The sequence below is a fragment of the Diabrotica virgifera genome, chromosome 3, assembly GCF_917563875.1.
Source record: "Diabrotica virgifera virgifera chromosome 3, PGI_DIABVI_V3a".
NCBI classification, from domain to species: Eukaryota; Metazoa; Arthropoda; class Insecta; order Coleoptera; family Chrysomelidae; genus Diabrotica; species Diabrotica virgifera.
The window spans coordinates 192,832,537-192,857,414 of record NC_065445.1 but is presented as its reverse complement, the minus strand read 5'-3'; the positions used below and the strand labels follow the sequence as shown (position 1 = coordinate 192,857,414).

General features: G+C 34.9%; 1 protein-coding gene across 3 annotated transcripts in view; it reads left to right on the top strand.

Moving 5' to 3' along the window:
- Positions 1-24,878, top strand: part of LOC114330333 (regucalcin) — a 69,248-nt gene that overhangs the window by 23,092 nt on the left and 21,278 nt on the right. For all 3 annotated transcript variants that reach the window (XM_028279656.2, XM_028279655.2, XM_050645785.1), the window contains exons 2-3: positions 9,897-10,170; positions 18,718-18,921. In XM_028279656.2, coding sequence (XP_028135457.1) covers positions 10,014-10,170; positions 18,718-18,921 — 361 coding nt within the window. In that variant the 5' untranslated portion in view covers positions 9,897-10,013. The remainder of the gene's footprint in view (positions 1-9,896; positions 10,171-18,717; positions 18,922-24,878) is intronic.

Here is a 24,878-nt window from a genome sequence, read left to right as displayed (position 1 = left end):
CTCTCGTTCGACATTCTACACACGTGCCCGAACCATCTTAGTTGTCCCTCCACTATTTTTTCATTGATTGGTTCCAGTTTTAGGTTTTGTCTAATTCCTCTGTTAATTTTTTTTTTATTTAAACAATATAAATACACCTAATCTACAAAGATCCTAATCGAGAAGCGAAACGAACTGGACGTGTTTACACTCAGTTTTTCAGTTCTGTAATTAAAGGCTATTAATAAACAATTATAAACAATTAAAAATACATCTTTTCCAAACCGTTGAAGTGAAGGATGTTTTTTTATCGAGTAATTAATAATATCGAAAGTGATTAGTGATAAACTGAGTAAGTAGTTAACTTTTATTTAATAAATATTTGTTAAATCATTATTTTTTATTCTACTGAGAATGATAATCAGAATAGTCAAATGGATGGGTACACGCAGCAGTCTACCTCGAACGAGGCGCTGCTAGTTCAACAAAACCAAGCTTTGTTCAACGAAAATCAAGCCCGCAGTCAAAATGAGCAGGCGTTGTATAATGCTTGGATGAGTGAAAAACAATTAAGAGCAAAATTAGAAGTCACTATTAAACAGCTTCAAATACAAGTTGAGATAATTCAAAATAAAATAGAACCAGTTGAGGAGAACACTAAAAAAGACCAAACCGAATATCATACAGATGGTGAAGAACTAAGCAGAGAGACAGAATGGATTAGGGTTAGAAACTCAAAAAAAAAGAAAAGCTAGCAACTCACCGCAGGTACAATCCCCTGAAACGAGTACCAAAAGTAACAAACTGCAACCGGTTAATATAAAACCTCCACCAATTATAATTAATAAAGTACAAAAATATGACGAATTGTCAGATTATCTACATAAAAACAAGATACAATTCCAGGCAACCATGTTGGCTGGAGGGAATATGAAAATCAATGTCACTGACTCAGATGCATACAGGAGTCTAACTGAAGTCTTAAACAATACGGAAATGGAATGGTTTTCATTTGAAAACAAACAGTCAAGACCTGTCAAGGTAGTTGCAAGAAATTTACACTAGTCATGCAAAGCTGCACAAATTGTAAAAAACCTAAAGAACAAAGGCTTCAAAATACTGGAGGTAAATCAAATACTAACCGGGAAAGATAAAACGCCACTTCCGCTTTTTACTTTATCCTTTGATAAAGATGAAGATATAAAAAAAATATATGCCATTCATGAAATATTAAATATGAGAGTACAAATAGAGGCTTTCAGAAAACCTAAATTACTGCCCCAATGCAAGCGCTGCCAGGAATATGGACACACACAGAATTACTGCAAAAGGGAACCAAGATGTGTCAAATGCATTGGAAAACATCTAACAAAAGACTGTAAAAAACCCAAAAATATAGCTCCAAAATGTGTTCACTGCGGCAATGACCATCCAGCTAATTATAGAGGATGTAGCACTGCAAAAGCTCTGCAAACACTAAGAAATAAAAATATAAATAACAAGGCTCCTGAGAGCAGATTAAATATAGAAAATATGGAAGATAGACACCAAACTTTAAGAAGAGCTGGAGTATCTTATGCTCAAGTAGCACAACCAGAAACTGAAAATAATACAGACACAGTAACTGAAATGCTTCAAAAAATAATGAAGAAAATGAGCAAACAAGAAGAATTTAACAAAAAAGTACTTGAAAGGCTGGACAGACTTGAAAATATCAGAAGCCGATCATAATAAGACTATAATGCCCCCGGACCTTAGGATACTCCAATGGAATACAAATGGACTCTTACAATACCAGCAAGAGTTATTAGTAACCCTACAAACACAAAAAATAGACATATGCCTAATTGCAGAAACACATCTAACTAGACAATCATTTATTAAGCTGCAAGGTTATCAAATCTATCATGCCATACATCCACAAAATTCAGCCAGAGGCGGAGCTGCTGTCGCTGTTAAAAATAGTATTCTCCACTGGGAACGTGAAAAAATTGAAACCAAAGAAATACAATGTGCCTCTATCAGTGTTAAAACTAAGAAATACACACTTAACATTGCAGCTGCATATTTCCCTCCTAGACATAATCTCAAAAGAGAAGACTATGCTAACTTCTTGTCAACCTTGGGTGAAAAATACCTAATTGGCGCAGACTTTAATGCAAAAAATACCCGTTGGGACTCCAGACTCTCAACACCTAAAGGTAAAGAATTGCAGCATGTTGTGACCGGACACAATTGTAGATGGCACTCTACTGGGAAACCCACTTACTGGCAAGTGATGCAAACAGAATCCCAGACCTCCTAGATTTTTTCATATCCAGAGGTGTAGCAACAAATTTTATAAAAGTAGAGGATGTAGAGGAGCTTATATCTGACCACTCTCCAATTCTACTAACAATTAGTGAGCAAATTGTTACCACTGAAATGAAACCCGCGTTGACCAATAAGTTTACGGACTGGGTAAACTTCCAATCAGAAATTAATGAGAAAATTGAGTTCAATGGATTTATTTAAACGACAGAACAATTGGAACAAGAAACCGAGCTATTTATGATAAACATCCAGCAGGCAGCGTGGAATAACACACCTATAATCCAAAGAAAAACAGTAGGAAACAATTACCCCAAAGAAATTAGAGACTTGATACAGGAAAAAAGAAAGGCTCGGAAGATATGGCAAAGAACTCGAATTACAGAAAATAAAAATAAGCTTAATAGGCTCACACAACAGCTGCAAAGGTAAATCTCGAAAATTAAAAACGAATCAATCAATAAGTACCTGAGAGAACTAACTGATGATGAATGCACCGATTACTCCCTTTGGAAGGCAGCCAAAAAGATAAATAAGCCAGTTCAGCATGTACCTCCTCTACGAAAAGAAAACAGAACATGGGCAAGAAATCCCAAAGAGAAAGTGGATGCGTTCGCTGATTATTTAGAAAACATATTTCAGCCAAACCCTGGGGAAACTCATGTAGACGATGAACCAGTAGCTTTTGATTCTGTTAACATACAACTGACTACTACAAAAGAAGTTCAAAAATTAATCAAAAACATCAATACAAAAAAAGCGCCTGGGTTTGACCTGATCAATGGTGAGATACTAAAAAAATTACCTAGAAAAGCCATAGTAAAGCTTACTACACTAATAAATGCATCCTTTAGGCTTAGATATGTTCCCATCCTTTGGAAAACTGCAGAGGTTATAATGATACCAAAAGTAGGACAAGATAACCATGAATTAACATCATACAGGCCAATCTCCTTACTATCCATAATCTCAAAGGTATTTGAAAAATTACTACTACGAAGAATGAACCATATAATTGAACAAAAAAATACATATTATTCCAACTCATCAATTTGGATTTCGTGATAAACACTCCACAATTGACCAGATCCATCGAATAGTAACTGAAATAGAAAAAGCACTGGAAGGGGACAAAATTTGTTCGGCAGTATTCCTGGATATCGCAAAAGCATTTGACAAAGTATGGCACGACGGTCTGTTAATGAAGCTAAAGAAAATATTTCCTATGCAACTCGTTGAAATATTGAAGTCATACCTACACCAGCGAACATTTAGAGTTAAAATGGAAAACGAGTACTCTGAGTTAAAGCAAATAAATGCAGGGGTTCCACAAGATAGCGTTCTTGGACCAATACTATACCTTTTGTACACATCTGACATTCCGGAGAGGGAAAACATCCAACTGGCCACATTTGCTGATGGTACAGCAGTCATGACAATAGGAGCAACTATAGAGGAATCTACGATTAACTTACAAAATGCAATTAATGGCATAGAAGGCTGGTCCAAAAAATGGCGTATAAAGTTTAATGAACAGAAGTCAGTTCATATTAACTTCACTAACAAGAAAATCAATAATCTTCCAATTATCCTAAACAACAACGTTGTTCTTAATAAAAAAACAGCGAAATGCCTGGGTTTAAATCTCGACGTCAAACTAAAATGGAAGGAGCACGTTAAAAAGAAAACTGAACAGATGAAGATAAAGTACAAAAATATGTATTGGCTAATAGGTAGGTACTCTCAACTTTCCATCCAGAACAAAGTACTAATTTACAAACAGATATTGAAACCGGTGTGGACCTATGGCCTACAATTATGGGGCTGTACCAAAAAAAAAGTAATTACCGAAATTAATGAGAAAATTGAGTTCAATGGATTTATTCAAACGACAGAACAATTGGAACAAGAAACCGAGCTATTTATGATAAACATCCAGCAGGCAGCGTGGAATAACACACCTATAATCCAAAGAAAAACAGTAGGAAACAATTACCCCAAAGAAATTAGAGACTTGATACAGGAAAAAAGAAATGCTCGGAAGATATACAAAGAACTCGAATTACAGAAAATAAAAATAAGCTTAATAGGCTCACACAACAGCTGCAAAGGTAAATCTCGAAAATTAAAAACGAATCAATCAATAAGTACCTGAGAGAACTAACTGATGATGAATGCACCGAATGCACTTTGGAAGGCAGCCAAAAAGATAAATAAGCCAGTTCAGCATGTACCTCCTCTACGAAAAGAAAACAGAACATGGGCAAGAAATCCCAAAGAGAAAGTGGATGCGTTCGATGATTATTTAGAAAACATATTTCAGCCAAACCCTGGGGAAACTCATGTAGACGATGAACCAGTAGCTTTTGATTCTGTTAACATACAACTGACTACTACAAAAGAAGTTCAAAAATTAATCAAAAACATCAATACAAAAAAAGCGCCTGGGTTTGACCTGATCAATGGTGTGATACTAAAAAAATTACCTAGAAAAGCCATAGTAAAGCTTACTACACTAATAAATGCATCCTTTAGGCTTAGATATGTTCCCATCCTTTGGAAAACTGCAGAGGTTATAATGATACCAAAAGTAGGACAAGATAACCATGAATTAACATCATACAGGCCAATCTCCTTACTATCCATAATCTCAAAGGTATTTGAAAAATTACTACTACGAAGAATGAACCATATAATTGAACAAAAAAATATTATTCCAACTCATCAATTTGGATTTCGTGATAAACACTCCACAATTGACCAGATCCATCGAATAGTAACTGAAATAGAAAAAGCACTGGAAGGGGACAAAATTTGTTCGGCAGTATTCCTGGATATCGCAAAAGCATTTGACAAAGTATGGCACGACGGTCTGTTAATGAAGCTAAAGAAAATATTTCCTATGCAACTCGTTGAAATATTGAAGTCATACCTACACCAGCGAACATTTAGAGTTAAAATGGAAAACGAGTACTCTGAGTTAAAGCAAATAAATGCAGGGGTTCCACAAGATAGCGTTCTTGGACCAATACTATACCTTTTGTACACATCTGACATTCCGGAGAGGGAAAATATCCAACTGGCCACATTTGCTGATGATACAGCAGTCATGACAATAGGAGCAACTATAGAGGAATCTACGATTAACTTACAAAATGCAATTAATGGCATAGAAGGCTGGTCCAAAAAATGGCGTATAAAGTTTAATGAACAGAAGTCAGTTCATATTAACTTCACTAACAAGAAAATCAATAATCTTCCAATTATCCTAAACAACAACGTTGTTCCTAATAAAAAAACAGCGAAATACCTGGGTTTAAATCTCGACGTCAAACTAAAATGGAAGGAGCACGTTAAAAAGAAAACTGAACAGATGAAGATAAAGTACAAAAATATGTATTGGCTAATAGGTAGGTACTCTCAACTTTCCATCCAGAACAAAGTACTAATTTACAAACAGATATTGAAACCGGTGTAGACCTATGGCCTACAATTATGGGGCTGTACCAAAAAAAAGGAATTACCGAAATTTAGGAACGCTCCAGAACCGAATATTAAGGAATATTGTATGTGCTCCTTGGTATGTTCGGAATGACGATTTGCGTAGAGATCTTAAAATCGAATCTATTCCAAATGAAATTAAGAAAGTCGCCAGGAGACATGAAGACAGGCTCCATAAGCATCCCAACCATGAAGCACTTCAGCTTCTTGTCAACGAACCCCAGATGCGAAGGCTCAAGAGGACTAAACCGTTCGAGCTCGTGTAATGTGTGAAGTTGTGCCGGGCTTAGTTAGTGTTGTGCATTGTATTGTAGCCACAACAAATACGTGAGCAATTAGTGAAAAGCAGAGTCAGTGCTGTGCTGTGCAGCCACAACAAAGAAGTGGACATTTCATGTAAAAAAAAAAGCTAGGATGGACCAGGTGACATCTAGTTTACAAACATTTTTTAGGGAAATTAGGTTAAAGAAAAAATACTGATTAATGCCTCTGTTAATGTATTAAGTATGATATTTTTGTGTAATAGAACTAATTTGTTGGCCTATTTGAAAAAATAGATTATTGTTAATTATGAATTTTAGTTATATTTAGGTAGGTAAGTATATTTTACTTAAAAATATTTCGAATTCTAACGCGAGTATTTAAACTTAGAGTGCCTTTTGCGCTCTATGGACTAAATAAAATAAGACGGCTCTTGTTTCGTTTCACAATGAAATGATTATTTATTATTATTATTTCGTGCAAATAGGTACCTATGTTAACCCATTTTGGTTTATTTTTATAAACATGTATTTACTAATAACCAGGGCCGTCGAGAGGGCGGTACAGCCGGTACATTTTACCAGGGCCCGGCATTGTAAGTGGCCCGGCGTCGACCAGACCAAAGACCTAATTTTTTCCGTTTTTTTTGCTCTTCACTTTATGTCCATAATACGTTTAGTTCCTCGGCTATATTTAACATAACCTTTAGTTGATTTGGTGTAAAATTTTAACAGCAATAACTCACAGAAGTCAAATGCTGCAGTGCAGTCAGATAACTATGGATATGGAGATTAAAAATATATAGGGCTTCTAGAAGATTTACAAAAAAACAAAAATTGATTGAAGGATATAAAGGGTATGGAATAAATCCAGAATTTATATCAAATAAAGAAAAGCGGCTCAAGAATTCTGTGAGATTTTTTGATGATTGCCTGGGCCTAGTAGTGATGTGACTGATAATTTTGAGCCCGGAGCAATATTTCGCTGTGAACTATTTAATATTGTCAAAGAATAAGCAATTTAACCAGAATATTTAATGCGGCAAATGAAATTCATTCGCTATTTAACATTTTGTGGACATTCCGGGATGACGATGACGAGAATATTAAGAAAAAAATTGATATATTGCGCGAGTTTTATAAAGAAGACATCAGTGAAGAAGTGATAGATGAAATTTTTCATTTGAGAGCGATATAGAAGGATAATATTGGTAAATCTCAACTTTCTCCAATCTTTTTCTTTACGTGCCATTTCCGCGACGATGATTGGCAATCATCATTGCTATTCTAACTTTTTACACTACAGCTCGAGAGAGTTCAGTTGAGCTGGATCCAAACCATTATCTGAGATTTCTCTGCCAGGTCATTTTTCTTCTACCTATGCTGCGCCTTCCTTGAATCTTTCCCTGCAATTTATCCAATAGATTTACTTAATAAAATTAAATATCTCAAATTAGATTCATTATTTCCTAACGTCGTTACTGGGACACTGCAGCATCAATGATATATGCGGGGATCCAATATGGGAGATGATAACAGACCATTGTATCCCCAAATATAAAATGGAAATACCTTTTCAGGTGGAAATACACTCCAGAGAGGTATGGGAAGATCCTGGCAGATATCTGAAGTATGAGGGCCACACCTGGTATACAGATGGGTCCAAGACAGAAGATGGTTCGGGATCAGGAGTATATAGTGAGGATAGGAACTATAACGGTTCCATCCCACTAGGAGAATATACCTCTGTATTTCAGGCGGAGGTATATGCAATCCTGCACTGTGCACGGATAAACAGATTGAGGACTTATAGTAATAAGAGAATCAATATCTGTTCAGACAGCCAAGCGGCCTTGAGGGCTTTAAAGAACCCAAGGATAACCTCAAGGCTTGTATGGGAATGCCGCGAAGAACTTGACACCCTGGCGGAACATAATGAGGTAAAACTCATTTGGGTGCCTGGACATCAAGGGATCGCTGGTAATGAAAAAGCTGAAGAACTTGCTAGACGAGGATCAGCAACAGGATACTTCGGTCCAGAACCGGCACTGGGAGTGCCCAAAAGCACAATCAGAGACCGATTAAGAGGCTGGATACGAAGACAGCACAAAGAATACTGGGAAGAAATTCCCACGCAAAAGCATGCGAAGAGATTTATACCTCAGACATGCGCAAAAAGAGCTGAAGAACTGTTCAAAATGAACAGGAATCAGCTCAAAATTATTACAGGTTTCTTAACTGGACACTTTCCAGTAAAAGGACACCTACACACGATAGGACTATATAACGGAGATCTCAGCTGCAGACTATGCAATAGAGAGACCGAGACAGTCAGACATTTATTGTGCGATTGCGAGGCGCTGGATCGTAAGAGACAAGCAATATATGGAGACTGCAAACCAAGTCCGACAGTGTATGGCACTAACCCAATGGACCTTTACAGGCTAGTAAAGGGCACTGCATTATTGGATTGGGTGTCATGAGAACAAATGGAAGGAAATACAATAAGCTGAAAAGCTGCAGTGCCACCGGGGTGCATGCACGGACGGCTTCCGGAAGAAAAAAAAAAAAAAAAAAAAAAAAAAAACGTCGTTACTGCGTTAAGAATATTTTGCACATTGCCGGTGACAGTTGCAGAAGCGAATAGATCATTTAGTTTTCTTTCCCGCATAAAGGCTGTGATATCTACAATGAAACAGGATTGGTTAACTCGCCTATCAACTTTGTGTATTGAGAATGATTTGGAATGAAAATCATGCGATTTTTCGAAAGTTATAGACATATTTTCCAATCAGAAAACTCGAAAAGCACTTGTATTATAAATATTTTCGTATATAATATCACAAGAGAGAAAATTTTGCCGGCAATATTATCGACTGGTATGAATGTTTGTTGCCTGGTAATTTTCGCTTATGAAATTTTGATAAAATCACTCGACTGAAAAGGCAACGAACTTGAATGAAACCAGGAGAAAATTTTGCCGGTAAATAATTTTCTCTCGAATGATATTCGACAAGACTATTTCACGAGACAATTAATGCACCATATCAACGAAATATAATCTTTATTTATTTGTTATTACCAGACACTTTCGTGACGGATCTGTCATGTCAATTTTGTCGCTGAGAAATCACGTCGCTAAGGAGTTTTGTCAGTAGGAAACGATGCGTTGCTATGACGTTTTATCAGTTAAAAACAGTCTAGTGAAATAGTCACTGTTATAAATATAATCAAAATTTAATAAAATTTATATTTGAAATGTTTCTTATTACATATTTTTACTATTAATAATTTTATTTCCATTAAAGTTGAACAATTTTTTCGCTCTTCACTTTTTGCCGGGGGCCCGTTCGTCACTTCTTGCCGGGGCCCGCTCGTCCCTCTCGGCGGCCCTGCTAATAACAAAATTGTATTCATTTCTTCCATTTAGCGCGTCTATGAAATTGTCAAAATATTGATCTTAGATAATGTCAAAGATTACCACTGTTGCCAAAGTTTCGCAGAACTTTCGAAAAACGGTATGATGCTATCTCCCGAAATTATATTGATGACGCGCTACTGTATACTCTTAATATAAGAGGGCAAGAACAAGGAGGTGCATTTTTGCTTGCAAATAATACAATCAACTTGTCGTATCTCATTAACATTTCATCAATAATTGTTTACTTAATTCAAGGTGATGTGTATGTGGTACTTATATACATAAAATAATATCTACGTATTCAAGTACATATAAATAAATACATATAAATAAATTTACGTAATGTAATGTTTTATTTGAGATGTAATTATTAATTGAAAATAGTAATTTGATAAGAACCTGTCTGAAACCACTTCTGTTTTTAGACATATAAATGCCTATGGGGATTGAATATATAATTATTTAAACAATAGCAATCGACTGTCCCCTACTGATTGTAAGGAACTTCAGATATTGCAGATCGAGGCACGACTGAAAAAGATATGGCGCCTATAATAGAGAAAGTATTAGATGGCTTTAAGCTTGCAGAAGGTCCTCATTGGGATACTAAAAAGCAGTGTTTGTATTTTGTGGATATTGTTGAAGGTACCATTTTCAAATATGTGCCATCCACGAAGAAACTCACTAAAGCCAAGATTGGTAAGTAAATAAATAAAAAAAAAATTAATATCAAATAATATATTTTTGACGCCTTTGTTAATTTTAAAATCCATAAGGAAAAATTTTTCTGTGTTTGGCTGTAAACCATTAATTACAAAAAATTGAAGAAAAAGATCTTCTGTGTAAAAGGTATATTAGTTTGAAAACTCCAATAAAGGGCTACATTAAAATACAGAACGTTTTCGCTCTAAAGAGAGCATCATCAGTGTTCTAAGCAAGCTCTACATGCTAAGCCACCAAAAATACATGGGTTAAAACCCTTAAAATGCCGACCAAAGGTCTTACATTGGCATATTATTTATGAAACCCTGGCGATGGGTGAATTTTAAATGGTATACCTCAAGGCACCATATGACTATACCACAAACATGTGGGTGGTTGAGTTGATTTCTCTGTCTTCACAAAGAGAAAGTTAAAAGCCAACTGTTGTTGGTATGTTGGCTTTTACCTTTCTCTTTGTGAAGACAGAGAAATCAACTCAACCACCCACATGTTTGTGGTATAGTCATATGGTGCCTTGAGGTATACCCTTTAAATTTCATCCATCGCCAGGGTTTCATAAATAATATGCCAATATAAGACCTTTGGTCGGCATTTTAAGGGTTTTAACCCATGTACATATTTTTAGTGGCTTAGCATGTAGAGCTTGCTTAGAACACTGATGATGCTCTCTTTAGAGCGAAAACGTTCTGTATTTTAATGCAGCCCTTTATTGGGGTTTTCAAAGTAATATACCTTTTACACAGAAGATCTTTTTCTTCAATCTTCTACACAGGACAGGACTTGTATACCAACGAAAACACCAATGCTTGGCATTCGCTGATGACATAGTATAGTATAAGAGCTAGTAAACCCTCCGACTAACGGTCTTCCTGTAAGGCTAGAAATTTGTATAGTGATAATTCATAGCACACCAAGGCTAAAAACCATGACCTGGCACGTGTATCTATCAGGTGAATCGAAAAGTGCATAGTTTAGGGGAAAAATAAACTTTCTCCTGTAAGGTTTAACCTTTAACTACACGCGCTGGCGTACTTTGTACGCCAGATATAAGAATTCTACTGGAAATATATTTAAAAATTTAATTTTTGACCTTGCTTATTTTTCTAACCTATCACTGGAATGTGCTTTACAATTTGGTTTTAGTTTCGTTATAATCGGCGTTCTGGAAAGATCGTAATTTACATTTTATTATTTGTTGTTTCCGGTGGTGGACAATATACCCCAGGATTATATTACTATAAGTCGTAATATAAGTACATATTTTAATTATTTTTTAGTCATTATGGCAAAAAATATATTTTTCTTTGTAAACAATACTTTTCTCCTGTAAAAAATCACATTTAAAAAAATTTTTTATTAGTTATTTTATTTATCATGGAATCCAGTTATTCCATGATTCCAGTTATAAATCCCAATTGGCTTACTGAAAAGGAACTCCAAGTATTCACTGATGCCGAATAAGGTTTATAACAAACAACTAAGTGTATTTTTCAACAAAAAAAATAAACAAATCCGCTGTTTTTAAGTGTATTTTCTTGTGGCGTACAAAGTACGCCACGCTTGTAGTTATGTTATAACTTGATGCGCGGGTAGTTAAAGGTTAAATTTAAGTATGTGTTTGAGTAGGTCATTTAGAAAAAATGTGCACAATGCCAGGCGATTCTGAACAGCATAAGACCTTGTCAGGCGAGGGGAAAGATTAGGGTTTTTTCCTAAAATTATTTTTTTTGCATCGAAAAAAGTTTCTTTAGGTTTTTTGAATCATTCCAAACAGAAAAGGTCTTTAGTAATTTTTCTCTTAGATTAATAGTTTTTGTTATATAAGCGATTAAAAATTTTGAAAATTGCGAAATCGGCCATTTTTAACCTTAAATCGGACATTTAACTAAAAATTTCAATGTTGCCAAGGTAAGTAGATATTCTTTAAACATTGATTGATGAAATCCCGAAGAGTTTTTTGCAATACAATGTCGAAAACCCCTTTGTTTTTTAATTGCTAATCAAGCGGGCGCGCACTGTAGTATAAGTGAGGACGTTTGAGTTTGCATAAATTCATTATCTCGAGAATGGGCAAATTTGAAGAGAAATCCTCAGACAGGTCAATTTTTATTCTTCTTGTTCTTCACGTGCCATCTCCGCGACGGAGGTTGGCAATCATCATGGCTATTCTGATCTTAGATGCTGCTGCTCTGAATAGTTCGGTTGATGTGCATCCGTACCATTCCCGCAAGTTACGCAACCACGAGATTCGTCTCCTTCCTACACTTCTCTTGTCCTGGATTGTCCCCTGTATAATCAACTGAATTTATTCTTAAATTAGGACTTTTTGGCATATATATGATACTAGTGACGTCATCCATCTGGGCGTGATGACGTAATCGATGATTTTTTTTAAATAAGGGCAGGGGTCGTGTGTCTAGCTCATTTGAAAGGCTACTTAATTCTCTATTCAGTAATATAAACATGAACATAATTATTTATACAGAGTGTACAAAAAAAATGTTTCTTCTTTTTCTCTAAATTAATTTAATTAAAAAAAAATTTTGTACACCCTGTATAAATAATTTTATTAATGTTTATATTACTGAATAGAGAATTAAATAACCTTTCAAATGAGCTATCACACAACCCCTACTCTCATTTAAAAACATCATCGATTAAGTCATTACGCCCAGATGGATGACGTCACTAGTATTATATATATATGCCAAAAAGTCCTAATTTAAGAATAAAATTTGACCTGTCTGAGGATTTCTCTTTAAATTTGCCCATTCTCGGGATAATAAATTTATACAAACTCAAACGTCCTCACTTATATTACTGTGTCGCGCCCGCTTGATTAGCAATTAAAAACCAAAGGGGTTTTCGATATTGTATTGCAAAAAACTCTTCGGAATTTGATAAATCAATGTTTAAAGAATATCTACCTACCTTGGAAACATTGAAATTTTTAGTTAAATTTCCGACTTTTATTAAAAAAACTATTAACCTAAGAGAAAAATCACTAAAGACCTTTTCGGTTTGGAATGATTCAAAAAACCTAAAAAAAACTTTGTTCGATGCAAAAAAAATAATTTTAGGAAAAGCCCCTAATCCTTCCCCTCGCCTGGCAAGGTCTTATGCTGTTCAGAATCGCCTGGCATTGTACACATTTCTTCTAAATGACTTACTCAAATACATACTTAAATTTAAACCTTAGAGGAGAAAGTTTATTTTTCCACTAAACTATGCACTTTTCGATTCACCTGGTAGATACACGTGCAGAGCGATTGCCTGAGTGCCATGAATTATCACTATACAAATTTCTAGCCTTACAGGAAGACCGTTAGTCGGAGGGTTCACTAGCTCTTAGACTAGTACTGATAGCCAGACGTAAACAAGAATTAAAAGAAATACTAAAAAGACTAGAGGCGATAGGAAGAAAGAAAGAAGAAAGGGATATACATAAACGAAGAAAAGACTAAATATATGGAATAGACAGAACGAGAATACACACAAGGACAATGTCTGACAATAAACACAGAGGCAAACATATATACATTCGAAGAAGTAGAGAGATTCCAATATCTAGGAGCGACATTCACTAGGAGAGCAAATATAAAAGAAGAAATCCAAGCGAGAATTTATGGCTGGTAATCGTTGTATCTTTGCTCTAAACAACTTATTAAGAAATAAGAACATATCTAGAGGGGCTAAGATAAGAATATACAAGACAGTGATAAGACCTATAGTATTGTATGCTAGTGAAACATGGACGATGAACAAATCCGAGCAAGTCATGCTTAAAGTGTGGGAAAGAAAAGTCCTAAGAAAAATATTTGGCGGAAAGATATGGAATGGAATGTGGATAAGAAGACCAAATGTAGAACTGGAGAGGATGTATGATGAACCAAATATAGTAGGGATCATAAAATCACAAAGACTGAGACGGTTGGGACATATCCAAAGGATGCCAAACACGAGACTTTCCAAAAGAATACTAACGGGAGGAATAGGATGAAAGAAGAAGAAAGGTAGACCGAAAACCAAATGGAAGAAAGGTGTTGAAAAAGACATAGAAGAACTGAAAATCACAAATTGGAAAAATAAAGCAGCAAATAGGAGAGATTGGAAAGGAATAGTAAACCAAGCCATGGGCCTTCTAGGCCTAGAGAGCTAAACTATATATATAATTTTGTGTATTAATAAGTGTTAAAAACAAAAGTTTTCTTCGTTTTTCTTCCATCAAGTAACGATCGTATCCATCACCTTGTTCAGTTTTTGCTGAGCTTCATCGCGGGTTTGTTTTTTGTTTTTGATCCATTTTTGTTCGCAAGAAGGTAAACGTGGGTGATTCCTCATAAATTTCCACTGACCGAGAGAAGGGTAATGAAATTTTAATATTACCTGGCAGTGGCAGCTCGGTATTTTTACAATAGGGGAGGCTATACCTAACTGTAAAATATCTAGAAAAATTTACACACTAGCAAAAAAAATCCGCCAAAAAAATCTAATTTAAATACCCATTTTTTTGACCACTTTTTATTTACATTTTATAATATCATCATAATTCATAATTTCATATCATATCATTTTAAAAATAGTTAGTCAAATTGTAAAAGTGTATTACCAAAGTCTGTGTCGTTTATTTGTTAACAATTATATCTCTGTAAGTAGATATGCATATCAAAAATAAATACAGATTTGAAGTTTTGCAGTCCATACAGGTTGAAGATTCGCATCTTTTTTAAGATACTCAACTGAAGTTTTTTAATTCTAAAAGCGGCCTACTGCGAATCCAAAAACATGGTAAATTACCCATATTTTGCTTTGCATTGCAGATATCGGAAAAAGTGATTTGAACAAGTTGTTCCAAATATTAGTCTAACACCACATACCAAATTTCATCACAAAATTCGCACTTTTAGTTTTTTCATTATTTGTAATCAGGATCCTAAAATTGCAGAGGAGGCTGCTGGCCGATCAGCCGCCCTTGCCCAATCTCCGGGCAGCGTGTGCGTTAAACTATAATGCAGCTAAGGAGACCGGATCTCCGTAAACGATGCTGGGCTGCGCGGAGTATTAGCAAGTGAGATTTTCCGGCCAGTAGCCTCCGGTCCAGTTTTAGGATCCTGACTACAAATAATGAAAAAACTAAAAGTGCGAATTTTGTGATGAAATTTGGTATGTGGGGTTAAAACATTATTTGGAACAACTTGTTCAAATAACTTTTTCCGATATCTCTAACGCGAAGCAAAATAGCAAAGTAAACAAGACAGTGTAGCATGTGTAAAAATTTATGGGGAGGCTAAGCCTCCCTTGCCTCCTCTGACCAGCCGCCACTGTACCTGGTATTCGAAACTAATAATCCATCATTGGCATTCACTCTTATGACAACTATTGAGCTGAAGAGCTGCACAATGACAAGATCTCACGGCTCTCGGAGGTGTACACAAAAACTTGCATTTCTTTTAAATTTGACTATTACTAATGCGATCATTTACCATTGTCGATGTCTGCTTCTGTGTAAGTAGTTCTAAAAGCATTATGATCTGAAGGGTCAGAGTGAAAAATGATGAATGTAACTTTTTGGTCATTTTACGATTTTTGTGCAATCTGTTAGCTTAGAAAGAGTACTATCAACCTGTGAATGGCCAAGTAGAAATAACGATGAGAATCGTCTTAAAAACACGTCACAAGATTGGACGCAAGGGGGAAAACAATTAATATGTAATTTTTTCCTCATTTTACCGAAAATTCTTCCAGATAGACATTCATCGTTCTTCCCCCTGACCCTATCTACTAGGATTTTCTTCTTCTTTAAGTACCGTGCCCAAATTTTAGGCGTGGGTAACTTCCATGACAATTTGCCGATATCGTTCTCGATCTTGCGCAGTATGTAATAATTCATCTGATGATAAACCAGTCTATCGACGAAGGTTTCGGAGCCATGAATATTTCTTCTGCCAATTCCTCTTTTTCCGTCGATCTTTCCGTTAAGTGCTGCAGTATTAGACTGAGAGCCGCTATAGGTGAAATTTCTTAATCATTTTAGGCACGATGGGACCCTATAACTTAAATAGTAGAACCTAAAAGAAAACGTTTGAACACTGTGCCGTCACTTTTCAGTGGCACATGCGTCGACAGTGGCGCATCAAACTTTCCACTTATGGACGGGATAAATAAATTAAAAGTTAACAGAACTTACTAACAGAATTAATTTTTTTTTATTTTTTTAAGTTCTATGTGATTAACACATAGGATTTATCGTGATTTTAACCCACCACCCCCTTCCCCCTGCCCCCACCATCAAAAACTTCATTTTTCGTTTTTATTTTTTTTTTTTTGGTGGGATGCAATAAATTTTAAAATTTCAAAAAATTCACGCGCATAGTTGAGGCTTTTATAAAACATGCCTATTTTTTATAGACCCATAGGTAGAGTGTACATAACCTCAAAAAATTAAAAGAATTTTTTTTTTTTCAAAAAAGCATATAACTTTTTTTGAGGAATAGCTGCAGGTCTAATTTTTTCTTAATCTTGTGTATTTTATCAAACACTATATTTTTAATTTTTTCAGATTTTTCCGTAAGTCTCCCCACCTTCAAAAATCCGAAATACTGTTTTTTGGGGGGTTTTGGGGGATTTTCCCTATTTTATAGACTTCATAATATATCAAATCAATTTTGTTTTTATAGGTTATATATGTAACTTGAAGTAACTGAGTTCATTAGAATATTTAAAAATCAGAAAAACACGTTCAAACCCCCAAAACCCCCTTAAAAAACAGTTTTTTGGATTTTTGAAGGTGAGTAACGTTACATAAAAATCTGAAAAAAATTAGAAATATAGTGTTTGATAAAATACACAAGACCAAGAAAAAATTAGATCTGCAGCTATCCCCAAAAAAAAGTTATATACTTTTTTTCAAAAAAAAAATTTTAAATTTTTTTTGAGGTTACGTACATTCAACCTACAGGTCTATAAAAAATAGAAGTGTTTTATAAAAGCCTTAACTATGCGTGTAATTTTTTTGAAATTTTAAAATTGATTGCATCCCCCCAAAAAAAATAAAATCGAAAAATAAAATTTTTGATGGTGGGGGCAGGGAGAAGGGGGTGGTGAGTTAAAATTACGATGAATCTTATGTCTTAATCACATAAAACTTAAAAAAATGAAAAAAATTAAATTCTGGTAATGAGGGAAGGTATTTTTTAATTTATGTATCCCGTCCATAAGTGGAAAGTTTGATGCGCCACTGTAGACGCATGTGCAACTGAAAAGTGACGGCACAGTGCTCAAACGTTTTCTTCTAGGTTCTACTATTTAAGTTATAGGGTCCCGTCGTGCCTAAAATGATTAAGAATTTTCACCTATAGCGGCTCTTAGTCTATATCCTGTATCTGCTACCTCTCATTATATACCCCAGATATTCAAGTTTTCTCTTTTGTATCATCTTCATTAAGTCACCTTCGCCTTGACCTACTCTGTTTAAGACTTCTCTGTTTGAAATGCGTTGAACCCAAGATATTCTAAGCATTCTACGAAATGACCACATCTCGAAGGCTTTTAATTTGTTCATCATGTTAACCTTGATGATCCAGGTTTCACAACCATAAAGTAATACAGGATACAAATTACATTTTAGGAACTTGATTCATAGTTGTAAATTCAGCTCAGAATTTCTCAGAATAGATCTAAGTTTCATAAATGCCCCTCTTGCAATTTCTATATGAGTTTTAATTTCTTCATCCGGATTTATTGTCTCGTTTATCCAACATCCTACGTATTTAAAATGATTAACTTTTCTTATCGGTTCACTACTGCTAATTAGTTGCATAGGGCTGACGTCGTGTTTACTAATCACAAATCTACTAGGATATATTATGTGGATTATCTTATTCAATACAATAAGGTGTATTTGATTTTTCGTTTCACTCTTTGAACGAATTCATGTTATAGTCTGTTCGCTAAACTCAGACACAACTTTCTAGTAATTTTAGTAAGTAATTTTGCCAATTTGGTAAAATTGGGAAAAAATTAATTACTAAATATTTAATAATTACTAAATAGTTAGTAATTTTGCCAATTTTGTCAAAATTGACCAAAAATAAAAAAAATACCTACTAAAATCACTAGCCAGTTGTGTCTGAGCTTAGCTAACCGACTATACCATAAGTTATATTATACTATTGTTTGAAGCTTTTTCCTTGTGGCATCTTATGTAATTTACTATTTTATTTGGGAATAAAGGTATATGTACTTCCCTACCTCCTTTTACACTAAAAGCAATTCCACATATTTTATTACAACTTAATGTAACTACAGCTGTTTCGGCATAGTGAGAAAAGCACTCTGCTGAAATAAAATTCTTCTTTTATGCAGCTGCTAATAGTTTAGCGAATTGTCTTAAAACATGTCTGCGTTATGCTAATACTCAATATTTGTTTCTTCATAGATACCTACATATTATATCTCTTATTTCATCCAAACGTTAAAAGCAAAATGTATACTTACTTATTCTCTGAATCTCTGCATTTTTAGGTAACCACAACGTTTCAATTATAATACCTCTCAAATACAGAAATAACGAGTTCATAGTAACTTTGAACAATTCTATAGCTTTAATTGAATGGGATGGAGAAAGTACAAATATAAATTCAGTGAAACAAATCTATGAAGTGGATGCTGGAACCAGCAATGTATTCAACGATGGCAAATGTGATAAAACTGGAAGAATTTGGGCAGGTACGTGTTTTCATACATTACTGTAAAAATTTACGAACAATAATTTAATTAGATGATAACAAACTTATGGGCGGGTTTGTAATAAGTATCAATAAACAATGGGACCTCCCATAGTACCCTAACAACACAAAACATTCCAGTAATGTACTATCAAAGTTCTATTAATGTTTGAATGTCCTGAACATTCAAGGAACATTCGGTGAACATCTGATTAAGTTATTCGTGGAATGTTACCACAAGACATTCTATGAACATACTACCAATGTCCTATATTTTAAGAGAGGCCATTTAGTATTCAATTTACATTCATGGTCAAATTTGCCGCGCGTGTATATTATGTATTTAGGCAATCCAAACTACGTGACTTCTGATTCTGGTTGGCATAAGTTACAGGTTACAGAGGTTATGTATGTAATATCATTTCATTTCATTGTTTATCCTCGTATTTTGTCTATTTTGGATTCATTTGGATTTTGTTTGCTGTATTTTGTGAACTTTTTAAACTTTACCACACTTCAAAGTGATTATTTAAGGAAATTATTGCAAACCCCAGATGTTTGGAGAAAGGTAGGGGAAACAATTTTTATTTACTGTTTATTTTTCTCTGATATTTATCAATATTGAAGAATTTTGTAAGCAATAACATTCTTTCTTTTATTATTTTAGATATTTATTGAAGCTGAAAATAATTGGGGATTTAGATCCATATACAATTCAGTCAGAATTGGATTTTACCATAAAGTGCATTCCACCAAATTACTATTATAGATATTTATACATATCTGGTGGAGTCTTGCAGTTACTACTCTAAGCAGCAGATGAAAGCATACAAAAGCCTTCAGGCACATAAATATTTTACAACTGGATTTGTTTTTAAAGTTGGAGCAAAGTTGCAAGTCACAAGCAACAACTTCGTAAGTACCTACAAGAATATTGAGGAAATCCAGCTCCTCGATACTACTGGGCAAACTAGAAGATTGCAGAGGACAAAGCCTTTTGAACTAGTTTGAAAAGTGATAGTGAAAAGCAGAGCATTATGCTTGTGTGCCTGTGTATGTTAGACTAGTGCGGTTAGAAAGCAGAGCATAGTGCTTGTGTGGCCGTTAGATTAGATAAGAGATGCTATGGGGTAAGCTCTTCATTTTAAGGAATAGTAGTAATTTAGGTTAAATTAAAATTGCTCATTGGTCAGAGTTATGACCAGATTGTAATTGTAATGTACAATTCAATACAATGAATCGTCATCGAAGTGATGATTATGGAAAAAAATATATGACAAGATTTTGTGCAATAAAAATGTTTATATTTATCAAGGATGTATTATTTGGTACGGCCACATATACTTCTGGTATATCGTCGGTGATGTGACAATACCTCCTATCTGCTTTTTCATGAATTTTGTAGGAGATGAAAGTTTGGACCACTTCCTGTTTTCATATATTTTTTGACTTGTTTTGTAGTAAATTAAACTATCTATTTACTACAAAACAAGTCAAAACTTACGTATGAAAACAGGAGATGACCTTAAAAAATGTTTTTCGTCTCCTGCAAAACTCATGAAAAAACATATAGGAGGTATTGTCACATCACTGACGATATATTTCAAAAAATGTCTAAAAATATACTTTGAATGTCCTAAGAACATTCGTAGACATTCATGGAATGTTTCAAAGACATTCAGTCTAAAAAATGTACTGTGAATGTTCAAAGAACATTCGTAGACATTCATGGAATGTTCCAACAAGACATTCAAGGAATGTTTAAAATGCTGACACAGCACTTTCCTGGGACTTTCCAGGGACGTTCATGTGCTTTTAGGGACATTCCAGGAATGTTTTCAATGTCCTGTGTGTACCTTCTAGGAACATTCCTGGAATGTTTTGTGCTATTAGGGTAATAGTTTAAAATGGAGGAATAACAAGTTAAAAACAAGGTAAAATGAAAAGTACATAACAATTAGTGGATGCCGAATAACAGGTAACAAATAAATTAGTCTAGGCGCCGGAGGGGTCACCGTGTCGTCCTTTTCAATTTCGATGGACAAACTCAACGGTTTCTTATGGATTTTTGGCTGTTTATTACGAATTTCGAGGGTGGATTTCGATCCGAGTAGCCAAATAATTGTTATAATCAATAATTAAACTGTTTATAACTCTGACCACTCGGATTGAAATCCACCCTTGAAATTCGTAATCAGCAGCCAAAAATCCATAAGAAACCGTTGAGTTTGTCCATCAGAATTGAAAAGAACACGGTGGCCTCTATTTGGCGCCTATAGTAATACCTCTACCTTACCCAGTAGCGCTACGGCACGTGAAGGGTCTCAGGCGTTCTAGCAACCAGAAACAGCCACTGCAGTTCCTTAACCCCCTTAACCTCCAGACTTCACCTTCGCTAACTGCTGCATGAATTATTCTGATGATTTTTTCTTCGTCCTTCCTGCACAAAGTTCGTGTCTCGTTTCCATACATTCAGTGGTGTCATGACAAAATTAGTAGTGCCAGAACGCACTTCCCTTAACTTTTTACAAGTAAAATATTACTCTATGTTTTTTAATACAAGTTACGTCTGCATATTTTAAAATGTGCTTTAGTTAGAAAACCTAAATTCTCTATTTATTTATTTTCTTATCTTAACCAGTGCCGGAACGGCGTTTCGGCACCTTCCGGCACCACGACACCACTGCATACATTACTACTGGACTGGCAACTGACCACTTCCCACTTACAACTCCGGACAACTGTTCTAGAGCTATATAAGACACTTTAATGTATTGTATAGATAGATCTTACAAATTTATCTGTATCACCTGAATCAACTAAGTTTTAAGAATTTCTGTTAAAGAGAGTTTCATTTGGTTACCTGGTAACCTTCTCATAATTCTTTCAAGAGTCAAGTTGAATATCCAGTCAATAATCGATCTCTTTAATTATATAGCAATCACCGCAGGTTTAGATAACAATCTAAACAAATTGTTCGACATATAGAAAGAAGAAATTCAGAAATAGTTATCAAGAACATCACTAAATTGAGACCAGTATCAGGCAGAATTAGAAAATGGGTAACCGTCAGCAAAAACAGGGACGAATAGAGAAATATTGTAAACGAGATGATAAGTCACACAACCAATTGATTCCCCGACTGATTCCCCGCGAAAAAATAATTGGAAATGCCCAAAGAGGGCGGCAATTACTCAGCTAGGAGTCTAGATGACATATATAATGCTTATACATATCAACATTACGCCCGTATCAAATTTCTAGTTTCTGCCTCAACGTAAATAAACTGCTCGTCAAAAGTTAGGGATATAAAAAATTCTGCCGAATTTTCATAGTAGATTTTTTCGTGAACAGATTAACGGATTCCGCTATTTTTTTTTTATTATTTTAGATTTTTCTTTAGTATTTACACAGTTATGCAAAGGTTTACTCAAACTTTTTTTTGTACTTATACCGGGTGGAAGAAAAAAATGTTTTTCTTATGTTAAGTTTGACACGCCCTGTAGGGAGGACGAAGTACAAATGGTTATGTTTTGTGAACATTTTGTTTTTTAAATGTCCCTGATATCTTTAGAAACCAAAAAAATCGACGGTTTTGTAATTTAACATGTATTTTAATCGAAACAAAAGTTTGAGACACCTTGTAGGGAGAAAAAGGCACAAAGGTACCTCGATATTATGTTGTAGTCCCATATTTTGTGAATATTTAATTTTTTTAATTTCTCTAATATCTTGAATAACAAAGAAACTAGACGGTATTACTCTTTAATATGTGTTTTAACTGACGACATGAATCACATCACACATGTGAAACATAGAAACACATATTAAAGAGTAATATTGTCTAGTTTCTTTGTTATTAAAGATATCAGAGAAATTACAAAATAAAATATTCACAAAATACGAGACTACAACATAATATCGAGGTATACTCACCTTTGTGCCTTTTTCTCTCTACAAGGTGTCTCAAACTTTTGTTTCGGTTAAAACACATGTTAAATTACAAAACCGTCTATTTTTTTGTTTATAAAGATATCAGGGACATTCAAACAACCACATGTTCACAAAACATAAGACTACAATACGATTGTGATGTATACTCACATTTGTACCTCGTTCTCCCAGAGGGTGTCTCAAACTTAACATAAGAAAAACATTTCTTTTCTTCCACTCGGTATAAGTACAAAAAATAAGTTTGAGTACACCTTTTCACAATTGTGTAAATACTTAAGAAAAAACTAAAATAAAAAAAAATAGCGGTATCCGTCTGTTCGCGGAAAAATCAACTATGAAAATCAGCATAATTTTCTATATCCCTACTTTTGACGAGCAGTTTATTTGGTAGGTGGTAGTGAAGTTATAGTTCGAAAACGACATTTTTATACTCCTCAAGTTATGCCTCTGGTAGTGGTGTCAACTACTTACTGAACACTTTTGTAAAACTTTATTACGATGGGCTCAATAGGAAGATTTCTCTGTATTTGTACATATAAGCTTAGCTCTCTTTTTATGGATAGAATCAACGATCCCCTCCCCCAATTTCCTGGTATATCTCTGCTACCCATTGTTACCCATATCTCTTCTCCTCTTTGTCTTAAAAGCTCGGTATGTCATAATATATTCCTGAGCCCTTCTGGTTTTCAGAACTTTGTTGGCACTGGTAATACATTTCTGAAAGATCGACTTTTTATTGTTTCCTTTTCTTGGTTTATTCATGTTATTTCTTTCACCTCTTTTTCTCCCCTATGGTTCAGTAGCTCACTTAAATATTCTGTTTATGTTTCAAGGATAGCGGTTTTATTCCCATTAGGTTTTCTTATCTATTTATCTACCTTTTCCAGAAAACTGCATTTGATTGGAAGCATGTCCGTTCATTTTTTACTTATTCGTGAAAATCGCTAACTAGATTACTAGTTTATGTTTTACTAGACTATGTTTTAAATTTTGAATATTTTCTTTCTCAATTGATTTCTTTTCTTTTGGTACTTGTTTGATTTTCTGCGACATCTTCTATATTCCTCAGTTGTTATTCTAGATTCTAGAGCATCTGACCTGCATTTTTTGCCATTCTTCATATGAACTGTGTGTGAACCTTCCTCATACTACCAATTTTCTCTTCTTCCTCTAGCGGCTGTATCTTTTACTTCTATTACTTTATTTGCAGCTCATCTTACTCCCCACTTTTACCTGGAAATTGTTCCGAATCTCTTCATTTTGTAAGACTTTAGCCTTATATTTAAATTGTTTTATTTCTTTTCTTCTCTGTGTATTGCTATTATCTAACCTTAGCTAACTTAAAGGCGGGTATACATATGCGCTCTGCTCGGTGTGCGAGCCGCTCGCGCGCAGCATATTTGTTAGATTAGTACGTGCTTTCAAGTGGCACACAAACGGCTCGCACACGGCGCACCACGATCTAACTTCTGTCGGCTTTTCAACAAATGCTTTGATGGTTCGCAATACGTATTTGGACAGGTTTGCGAATGGTTTGTTGGTTTCGGGGCGCCTGAGTTGAATATTTGTTAGTAATGGAGTGGTCGGAAGGAAATATCAAACTTATTGATGTTTACCGTGGAAAATGAAAATGAGATGATGGCATTGAATATATTTAAACATGTTAGCTTGCAACCCCCAACTTGCAACCAACTTGCAACCATCTTGCAACCAACTTACAACCAACTTGCAACCAACTTGCAACCAACTTGCAACCAACTTGCAACTCAACTTGCAACCAATCGGAATGAAACCAAACACTTCTCGATGAGAATAGGAGAAGCTACTCCCGACGTCGGCCGATATCGGATCTGATCTGATCGGAGAAAAACGGATCCAATGTAGGCACCCACATTTAATACTAATTATCTACAATTACTAAAGGTTCGTAAGTTTCCTCTGGATCGCGGAAGGTTCGTCAAAATGAAAAATTTTAACGAACAAACCGCGCCACGAACGCGCGGC